Here is a 10,638-nt window from a genome sequence, read left to right as displayed (position 1 = left end):
GTAACCAACAATGCTGGGTTACTTTATGGTAGGTCTGGCAATGGGATGGGGCTGGTCCAAGCATAATCAATATTTTGAATAGGCCCATACGGCCTAGGTCAAAATGTAGGACTGAGGCCCGCCCATTGCCAGGCCTACTTTATTAATGATCAAAATGAATTTCTTGGGTTAGCGTGCTATGTTCTGCACAACTCAAGAAATGGGAGAGGCTCCTCAACCGTCCACATGCCTACTGCAATGTGAACTGTCCAAATCGCAATTGTGCTCGGAAGATCATACAATCTATCTGATTTTTCCCTTCGAATTTGTACCACACTAGTTATACTCCTAACCATCCATTCGATAGGCATTGCAATGTCTCACTACCATTTCTAAAGTTGTACAAACATAGGAGGCGGCCCTGTCTTCTTCTTCTTCTTCTTCTTCTAAGTAGAAAATTCTAATAATGAAACCGTGTTTATGCTCATGCACTGATAAATCCAACACCTGGCATGCATTTATCTCAAATTAAACTGTCCAGATCGTGCAAATCACCTTAGATGGGTGATAAGCAAAAAGATTGTACTGAACTGATATCTTAACTGGAAGATATGGTGAACATCTAACGGACGGTTAAAATTAAAAGTAGCCCATGGTCTGGGTTTTTAATAATCAAGTATCCATTAATCAATAAGTGGAGAAACTGGGATTTAGAAATTCCTTTTAATTAACTCAACGAACAAAACTAACAAAACGTGCATCCATCTTCAATTTCATTTTTAACCAACAAAATTAATAAAGTATTTCATGTGTGCATGACATCCCAGCTGTGCTGCCCAACCACCCGGCAAAAAGTTCAGTAAGGGTCCAATCATCAGATGGGCCACCCTGGACGGAAACAATGGATGGTTTTAAGTTCAACCTGTTGATGGTCTGATTCTACCATACTTGTGTGACCCGCTTGTTAAGCGAACCTGCCCAATCTTCATTGTAGGGCCCACCTTGGACGTCTCAGATATCCTACCTTAGTGATAAGTTGGCCATGGGAGGGGATGTATGTTAAGCTCATGTACAGATGGCTTGCAATCAGTTTCAGAAGGTTTGATGATTTACACCAGGATGTATCCATGTTTTCTATTTGTTATCATCTTGTGGGAATTTGTTCTTACTCTTCATGCGATCATCCCGCTTGCGAACCTACAGCAAGTGGGCCAGACAATCCTATCCATCTGATTGCTGACCTTCAAAAGGGCTGCTTAACTTCCACACGTGATCAAGGTACCCTTCTCAGCCGTTGATTTTAATTAAATCCCAACATCTATCAGGCCCAATTCTCTCTCAAATGCTATTAAGGGGGAAAAAAAGAGAAGGAAAAAAAAAGTTGATTCAAACTTCAGCTGATAAAATTACAAAAAAATGTACATACAGACAATTCCCTCAAGCTTCCCTCTCTCACAAACTCAAAAGCAAGTAGAGGTATAAAACAGCTGGGAAACCTTCTCCTCCCATCTTCTAAATAAATGGAGAGAAGGGTATGTTTCCATTTCAATCCAAACCCCCTTGAAGTCAGATCACCAAATCAAAACAACAACATGATTCCCTCCATAGCACCCCCTAAACATGTCACACTTCAAGACTTGTTGGTGGCCTTGGGGAATTCGTATTTCCGGCTTGCGCCCTTGACATCTCAATCTTCGCCGCCACCTCAGCCACTACTAGTCTAGTCAAAAGCAACCCAGCTATCAGTGCTGCCACCATCAGCATTGTAAACACCCCAGTCCAGCTCTTTGCAGAGATGTAGCCTGTCAGCAATGGGCCGAGGGCTGCACCCACAGAGCCTGTTCCGTCAATGATTGCTGTTACCGTCGCCAAAGCCCGTGAATTCCCATTCAACGAGCCATGAGTGCCCAAGTCGGCTGACACTGCAGTCGTGATGAGCGCATATGGGCCGTTAACAAACATGCCTGCAACGATCATGAGCGCGACATTCACGTACAAGGAGACTTCTCCATATATCCGGTAGAAGAAGAGAGCTGGGATTGCACAGTACATGAAGCTTGCTGCTGTTATGGCTCTGGCGTCGAGTCGGTCAGAGATATGACCAGCAAGAATACCACCAATCACACCCCCAACATCAAACATGGTTGATAGATTGCCAGCTGCTGCATCAGATAAATATTTACCGTCGATTTCTGCAACATAACAATGTGGCATGATTAGCAACAATAGCAGCAAGGGTATCAGCTACCAAAGTGAAGGAACAGGAAAAGAAATAAGCAACTAAAATTTTCTTGGAGTTTGCAAAAATACGAGTCCAAATGCACTTCTTTTCCCTTGCTTGATGGAAAATTTCCGTTTTTCAATGGATGAGTACGTTTCACTAAAAAAATTCAAGTGAGATGAGAATGCTGAGAACAGCTTAGATCTGTTCTTATCTCACATGAAAATTGGAACCTGCCTGGTGTGCTTCCTGTTTCCCAGGACAACCCCAAAGCACATGGCAGATTGGTTATGAACCAGCGCCGATTTTCAGGTTATATGCAAGTGGGCCACGAAATAACAATACAAATTCCGGATATATCAAGTGGAACCAATTCCAATTCACTGTGATTCCACCCCATGAATCTTCTTATTGATCTCTTTGGTCAAGGTAGACCAAGGAACGACTATGAAGTTGCTAGCCAAGTCCCAGCTACTTGTGTGCAGCTTATTTCTCATGGTAGCTAGAATTTGCTAACCATCTGCCCACCTGACATCAACCCTCTTTTACGTGGACTTGCGAGTGGTTGGTGCAAATGCTACCATGCGACAATGGTTCCTTGCCAAAGATCTAATGAAGAAAACACACACACACACACACACACACACACACACACAAAATGAAGAAGTACAAGTGTTCTTATTCCATCTTCAAACATATTGCAGGCTATCTAGTGGGGATGTAATCAGCTACTTCTGTCTATTTGTCTCTGTGTGCCTCTGTGCGCGCACACACCTATCACGTAGACATGCCTCAAAAGATCACAATGGCTTATGAAGATCCGCAAGATCAACACCATTGGATCTGGTAGTATTTTGGTTTTCAAAGCTTTCATGACAAGCCCATGAGCGTTAAATGTGTGTGTGTGTGTGTGTGTGTGTGTGTGAGAGAGAGAGAGAGAGAGAGAGAGAGAGAGAGAGAGAGAGAGAGAGAGAGAGAGAGAGAGAGAGAGAGAGAGAGAGTACTTGTATGGGTAATGTAGAAAGGAAGCCAATAGAGGAAGGTATAAGCCACCAATTTGGAGAAGAACAGGCATAGAGCAAAAGGGGCGACGCCGGGAATCTTCCATGCTTCAATGAACCCCACTGCTTTATCCTTAACCACCGGGTCTCCCCCCAAAAGCGGCTCTGTAATTTCATTCTTCTTGGGCGACTTCAACAACTCATCTTCATCGTTGTCGACTCCAACGCTGTCGGGAGTAACAGGCAAGAAAAGAAACACCATCAACCCAACAAAGGCAATAAGGAGACCAGGAACGGCAAAAGACCAACCCCACCCATACGTCAGTAAAGCCGAAGCAATCAGCGAACCAGAGATATTCCCAATAGAAGTATGGGCATTCCAAATTCCCATTATCAATCCCCTCTTCCTCTTACCGAACCATTTCCCGACTACTGCAACCACTGACGGCCATCCGGTTGACTGAAATAGACCGGCTACCATCTGAATTACCAAGAAGTAGTAGAAACTATGGATGTTTAACCAGTAACCAGCACCAAAGAGTGCAGTGAACAGACCCGTCCCCACCATTCCAATGGTGAGGAAGACTCTTAGATCCAACCGGTCACCTAAATGCCCAGCAAAGTACATACCAATTGAGTAGAAAGAGAGGAAGGCCACGTCGATTTCTCCAAGCATGGCAGTGCCATCTGAACCATCAAATGGGGCCCATCCACTCTTGAGGACTCGTTTCTCTTGCATCTGAGGGGTTGATCTAAGCAAGTGAGTTCTGGACCATGGGGAGAAGCTCAATTCAGTTGTCTCAGGATCAAGGGCGCTTTTGACGATGCTTGTGGTTTTTCGGGTGGCATGATAGCTTGCGTATGCAACAAATGTTACAATTAGGACAATGGCTTGGTATGTTCTGTATGTGAGAGTGGAGTTTTTGACATATTCTAAGAAGCGAATTCCGTAGGGTTTAGAGCTACTTGTTTCAGTTCTCGTCTCCTCTAATGAACCCATGAATGAAACTCTACAGTTCACAATGGAACTAGGGATATATGACTCTTTCACAGGAACAAGAAAGCAATCTGAAAAAAAAGAAAAGGAAATGAAAATAGAATGTCACAACAGGTCATTGGACCAAAGGTGCAAGCAAGAAAATAGTATAAGAGAACCTTGCCTTAGCCTCTACTCTACTATGAGACAGGATCCAATACAAAGCTTTGTATGCATACGAAGTGAGTCTAAGTGCATTGAAATGTCTTTAAGTGCATCTAAGTGCATTTAACTGTGTCTGAGTGTGGTCTAAGTGCATTTGTCAACATACTTAAAGAGTCACTTAGACACATCCAGACGCACTTAAAACGTGCCTAGATGCACTTAGACATGCTTAGATGCACATTGTACATTTACAAAGGTTTTTTTATTGGATCTCAGCTCTTCTGCTATAAAAATAAAATAAAAATTCAAGTGGTTGTAATGGTTATGTTCAAGCAGTCGCCGTAGCTTAAAAGAAATATCTAATGCTAATCTTACTTGCTTGAGTAAGAAAAGAGGGGCCCAACTCGCCATTTGATTGGTTTACAAAGGTGTCGAGCTCCACATGCCAACTATAGCTGCCGTTTCTTCTGGGTTTGATCACCCATGTGGCCAATCAAAGGGTAAATCGCCCCTTAGCTTACTGGATCAAATAAGATTAGTAGGGGTCCTTAAACTGATCTATCAGATTTTCTACTTTTCAGACTCATCTACTACAAGCAAATACCTCAAATTCCTGAATCAGGAGCGAGAGAACAAACGCCAATGATCTTCGATTGGCTAATCAAAAGAACAATCTTGCAACCCTTTCTCGAATCATCACCATCTCTGAGCTTGTTCCCAGGCTAGTTTCTATCTGCACATTCAATCAAGTTGCTCGATCAGCCAACGTATTCAATCAATTAAAAGAATTGGGGGATTTTCTCCAATCATACTTTGTAAGTCCATCAATCTCTACTCATAAATTACAATCTTTCATTCTCCAATTAGTATCAAGAAAATCAGGGAGATGTAAAGCATACCAAGTGAAATTCAAATCCAGCTACGACACAAAAATTCACCCAACCTTTCAAGTTTTGATTATAAAACAGAACAGTTTTTGTACTATTATATAACCAGATGTCGAATGGATGGGGGTATCTATCAGTCAGTGCAGGGCCCTATCGCAAATTCATTTCCTAAAATTCATGGTACAATTTTCAGCCATTCCCCGTAAATTAAAAAATAATAATAATAATAACTCGATTCATGGATCACATAGTAATAAAATCCATTGACATTAATTAGGGCGTGTATGGTTGAACCAAATATCATGATATTTCATGATTCATCAATCTAGTTTGGTGCAACCAAACATGCCCTTAGTCATCATCATCATCATCGTCTAAGCCTTATCCGGACTAATTGGGGTCAGCTACATGAATCCTTCTTCACCATTCCACTCTATCAAGGGCCATACCTTCAGTTAGACCATAGTTCATAAATACACTCTTAATCTCAAGAAATTAGACAGAAAAAGTCTAGAAATTCCAAACAATTCCCATCAAAACCAAGAACCAAAATAAATGAATAAAAGTTAAAATTGATAATCCAAATTGAAATTCCTTTCTTCAGATTCAAGCATCGAAACCACTAAATACAACAAGAAGAACAAAAAAAGATAGAATCTGATCAAATTAACTTCAACTATCATGCAATCAATGATAAACCCGAGATTCTAACACTGACTTAATCCAACAATACACACCAATTAATCAAAATTAGCTACCAAAGCTGCTTTTTTTTAAAAAATAAAAAATAAAAATCCAAAAATAGCTTCCCCAGATTTAAAAAAAATCTAGAAATTCCGGACAATTCCACGTTAAAACCAAGGAAAAAAAAAGTTAATTAAAAATCCACAATGAAATTCCTCTTTTCATATTCAAGCATCCAAACCAGCACCCATAATAATAAATAAATAAAATCTGATAAAACCTAAGATTCTAATCAGCAATTTAATAATAATAAAAAAAAAAAAAAAAAAACCAACACCCATTAAACAAAATTAGCTTCCAAAGCTGTTTTTGGCTAAAAAATCATCTTACGATTAAAATATCTAAAGAAGAAAAGAAAAGGCTTCGATTGCTAGTTTCATCACAGCTATTTCTACCTCCCCACACAAGAAACTCATGGGATGATCTTCTCTTCTTTTTGGTATTCACGTGGGTTGAATTTCGAAAATGAGATCACTAAGAGAGAGAGAGAGAGAGAGAGAGAGAGAGAGATTACTCTGTTGCAGCGGAGGAGAAAGAAAGAAGAAATCAATTCTCAGAAACCTTCAGCCTCTGTTCGACGAAAGAATCCAGGGAGCAGTTGGATTCTTTTAGTAGCGCGACGCAAGTCACCCCTTTGGTTTTCGAAAATCAGATTTACATAAATATCCCTCATTTGGGCTTTGAACTACAAAAGCTAGCCTCAGTTCTTCGGTCGGAGCCGAAGAGGAATTACGTGATACGCGACCCGAGTCTTTCTACATTATACGCGGGTTTTTAGTTCTGACAAATGGGGCCCATCTTTCAGTAATCCGGACTATTGGTCCGCTCTGACATTCCATAGATGGATCATAACCCAAAATCTTTAGATTTTCTTCAGTTGAATGTAGACCGTTCATTTGTTTCGCTTCTTTACCGTGTATCTGTGCCCCACCAATAGTAAAAGGAACGCGCGGATTGCGTCCTACCCCTGCCCGTCTCCAGCTGGGAACCGACAGGAGTTTTGAGTGGTCACCGTGATTGTTTGTGTCTTGTCCACACCGTCCATCCATTTTCCCCGTATCATTTTAGGATATAAGCCAAAATTGAGGTAGATCCCAGACAAATGTAGACAACACAACGGGTATTAAAATCTTACCGTTGAAAAACTTTTTTGGGGCACAGAAGTTTTAGATGGAGCTGAAGTTCGTGTTTCTCTTCATCAATGTCTACGTAACTTTATGAATTTTTACCCTATGGTGTGGTCTATTTGAGACTTGGATGTGCCTTAGTTTTGAATTTTTACCCTAAATTGATACGAAAAAAAATGTATGACGGGTGTTGACAAGATTCATATATGACCGTAGCCACTTAAAGCTGGGTGGGGTAGGATGCAATATTATCAAACCTTGCTAACCAAAGAGAAAATCACATGTGTGACTAGGGCCTTGGGCGGTTTGTTTTCTTATGTAGCACCGTAAATGGTGGTAAATAAGTAATTATAACTTATTCCCATTGTTTGGAAGAGGAGAAATAGAGAGGGTAATTAGGCATCTTCTTATAAATTTACTTTTTGAAAAAAGCAGATGGAAACGAGTGAGTGAAATTTATGGGTCCCACCATGATATATGTGATTGATCCACACCATCTATCTATTTTATCGTATCATTTTAAGGCTTGTGCCAAACAACATTAGGTAGATTATAAACTCAAGCAGACCACACTGCATATCATTGACGTCCATCATTGAAATGTGAAGCCATCCATGGGTCTCACACTGATGTGTATATATGATCCAACCTAACCATATGATCACACAGACACAAATGAAGGAAAAACACAAATATCAACTTGATGCAAAACTTCTATGGCCCACAAGAAGTTTTTAATGGTGGGTGTTTAATCCTGCTATTTCTTGTATTGTGGTCTACTTGCACTTTGGATTTGCCTCAATTTTGAATTCATGCCCTAAAATGAGTTGTTAAAATGAATGGAAGGGTTGGATCATACACATATATTATGGTGTGCCCCACAAAATTTTGAACTTTTTCCTTAGTATTAGTGTCAAGTCAAATCAAAGGTCACTGTGTATGGTCGGCAAACATGTATTTCACATGGAAAATAATGATTATTTATTTATTTTTATTGCCAATTGTAATTAAGAAAATAAACACTCCCTAAAAGTCAATCATAGTAAGCCATGCCGTATTTTACCTCTACCCTTTATCCAAATCAGCAACATGTCATCACCTCCTACTAAACCCTCGCTTCCTTGTTCTTTCAAAACGCTTCACCTTTTAAGGAGATTAAAAAAAAAAGAAAAAAGAAGGCCTTCAATTAGCTTGTTAGTATACCCCACTATCAATTCACACTTCACTGTTAGCCACCCTGGCTGGGGATGGATACCAAGATAGAATTGAAACCCTTTTTAGTTTTAGCCTTAACCTTAGCTATAGTTGTACATGAAGACTCGTTACAGTCATTTGTGAAGGCCCTCCCGCAAAGGCGGCACATAATAATGCCCCTACACGTTTTTAGCTTTTTTCATTTGTCGAATCTGACTTGATTTAATTGAAATGCAAGTTTGACTCAGGCGTAAAAGTGTGTTCAACTTTTAGTGACTATCACTACAAAAAAAGTTTGGTATTTACGACCAACAAAAAAAACTGCAGAATCGCTTAAAGGTGAGGAATCAAAAAATTTTGCAACTCAAGTGACTTCTGTAATTCGTATGCAACTATAGATTTCGAGTAAGGGTCTCGGTTATAGGAAAACAAAAAAAAAAAAAAAAAAAGTTAGGTACCATTTTCTATTCGTACAACATGTCTCTACTTTATAAAACTGTACGGTTTTTTTTGAGATTTATAATAACTTCCAATATAATAGAGTTAAGTCATATTATATTGGGCCGTAAGGTCAGGATAGGTAAAATAAAGTACAAAAAAATAGCAATAATGATATATAGATAGTACTAAGACATACTACCTAAGTTTTTTAGGACTTAGGTAGGTGAAAATTAAAGAAATGAAAACATAAAAGATATGAGTAGATGTAGATATAGTTGTCCATGTCTAACCCGATCTGGTAGATCTGACCCAATCAGACCCGATCCGACTCGTTTCAAACTAAACCGACGGCCTTGATTAGTGCGGATCAAGTAAGGCCATCCAGATCCGACAGTTTTTCGAATTGAGATCGGGTCATGGTCAATCTGGACTGACCTGATCCAAAAACCCGATCCGAATGGATCCGGACCGATCCGATCCGAAGTGATTCTTATGAATACTTCCACTTTTTCCTTTGGTATGGTCCACTTGAGCTTTGGATATGCATCAATTTTGGGTTCAACCACTAAAATGATATAGAAAAACGAATGGACGGCGTGGATAAAACACATGCATTCACGGTGAGCCCCAACAGAGTTTACTCAGTACAAATTGGCCGGTGTACCACACACTAGCTATATAATATAGCTGTTGTAGCCTGTAGATATGTGTCGTGCGAAGACGAGCACTAAATCCTCCCAATCCCATCCCATTCCATCAGCGTCAGGACACCAGTGAAAGACAATTCGCATGTTTTTACTAGTTTTGAAATACTCTGATTTTAGTTTTGCACTGTTTAAAAAGTGATGGTGACTCATCTCATATCATGTGACACTAATGCATAGCTATCCCCATTGTCCAAATTGTCGGTCTTATCATATCTATGAAGTCACACCAATCAAGTTATTCTAACCATCCAATTAACATCTATCAAATTGATGGTTGACATTACCTTCGTTTCAAATATTCAGTCATGCTCCATCCACAACAGTTTCATTTTGATGGTTTAGATTACCTCACAACGGTGCCATGTGTACAGTTGGATAGTCTAGTTTTGCTAAGTGTAGAGGCATGTGTTAGATGACACACGTGTGCCAGCATGGCACCAAGATCCAATCCGTATATTAGGTTGGTCCAACCTTGTCTGTGTTTTCACAAAAAAAATAAATTTGGAACACTCAACTTGAGGGCCCAATATTGGAAACAAGCCAATGGGTTAATTTTCATAGCCAAATCTTTGTTTTGCAATTCATGGCCCACATGATGATTGGATTAAGATGATTCTTAGGCCGGGGCATCAATATAGCAATACCTTTATGATGAATGGACTAGATCTTGGAGTTATCATGTCATGCTAGTACATATGGGGTGAGCTTTGTTGCACAAGCGTGTTCACTTGGCTAAGCTCTAGATAATCACCATCATTTTCTTAATGGTGTAAAACTAACACAGGTCTAATCTGAGCTATAAATAGCAGACATCTCATTAGTGTCTTTCCTGCTTTCTATGGTTTCCCTCACCGCCACTAACATTGTATCATGTAGCCTTAGCTTGTACGTACGTGTCGTGCAGATTAGATATTAACAAAGTCGGTAGTGACGTCACCGAGTTTTGTGGACCCCACCATGATGCATGTGTTGTATCCATACTGTTCATCCATTTGAAGAGATCGTTTTATGGCATGAGAAAAATAATGAGATAGATCTAAAGTTCAAGTTGACCCCACCATAGAAAATAGTGGGGACAATGACATCCACAGTTTAAAACTTCTTAGGTACCACAGAAGTCTCCGTTCAAGCTTATATTTTTGTTTTCACTTCATTTATCTCTATGTTAACTCATGAATAGGTTGGATTTGAAAAAT

At 39.8% G+C, this 10,638-nt stretch overlaps 1 protein-coding gene across 2 annotated transcripts; it reads right to left on the bottom strand.

Moving 5' to 3' along the window:
* Positions 1-1,360: 1,360 nt before the first annotated feature.
* LOC131248304 (putative glycerol-3-phosphate transporter 1) lies at positions 1,361-6,644 on the bottom strand. 2 transcript variants are annotated; one of them, XM_058248536.1, is made up of 4 exons: positions 6,488-6,644; positions 4,947-5,075; positions 3,205-4,269; positions 1,361-2,171 (listed from the first exon to the last, which is right to left on the bottom strand). In XM_058248536.1, the coding sequence occupies exons 3-4, from the start codon at positions 4,199-4,201 to the stop codon at positions 1,603-1,605; spliced, it is 1,566 nt and encodes a 521-aa protein (XP_058104519.1). In that variant the 5' UTR covers positions 4,202-4,269; positions 4,947-5,075; positions 6,488-6,644; the 3' UTR covers positions 1,361-1,602. The 2 variants fall into 2 exon arrangements, with proteins under 2 accessions (XP_058104519.1, XP_058104520.1); XM_058248537.1 differs by lacking the exons at positions 4,947-5,075; positions 6,488-6,644 and adding an exon at positions 4,718-4,908.
* Between the last annotated feature and the right edge of the window lie 3,994 nt (positions 6,645-10,638).

Source organism: Magnolia sinica, chromosome 6 (genome assembly GCF_029962835.1).
Source record: "Magnolia sinica isolate HGM2019 chromosome 6, MsV1, whole genome shotgun sequence".
In the NCBI taxonomy this organism is placed as follows: Eukaryota; Viridiplantae; Streptophyta; class Magnoliopsida; order Magnoliales; family Magnoliaceae; genus Magnolia; species Magnolia sinica.
Note: the sequence above shows the minus strand (reverse complement) of the source record. Positions and strands in the feature narration are given on the sequence as shown.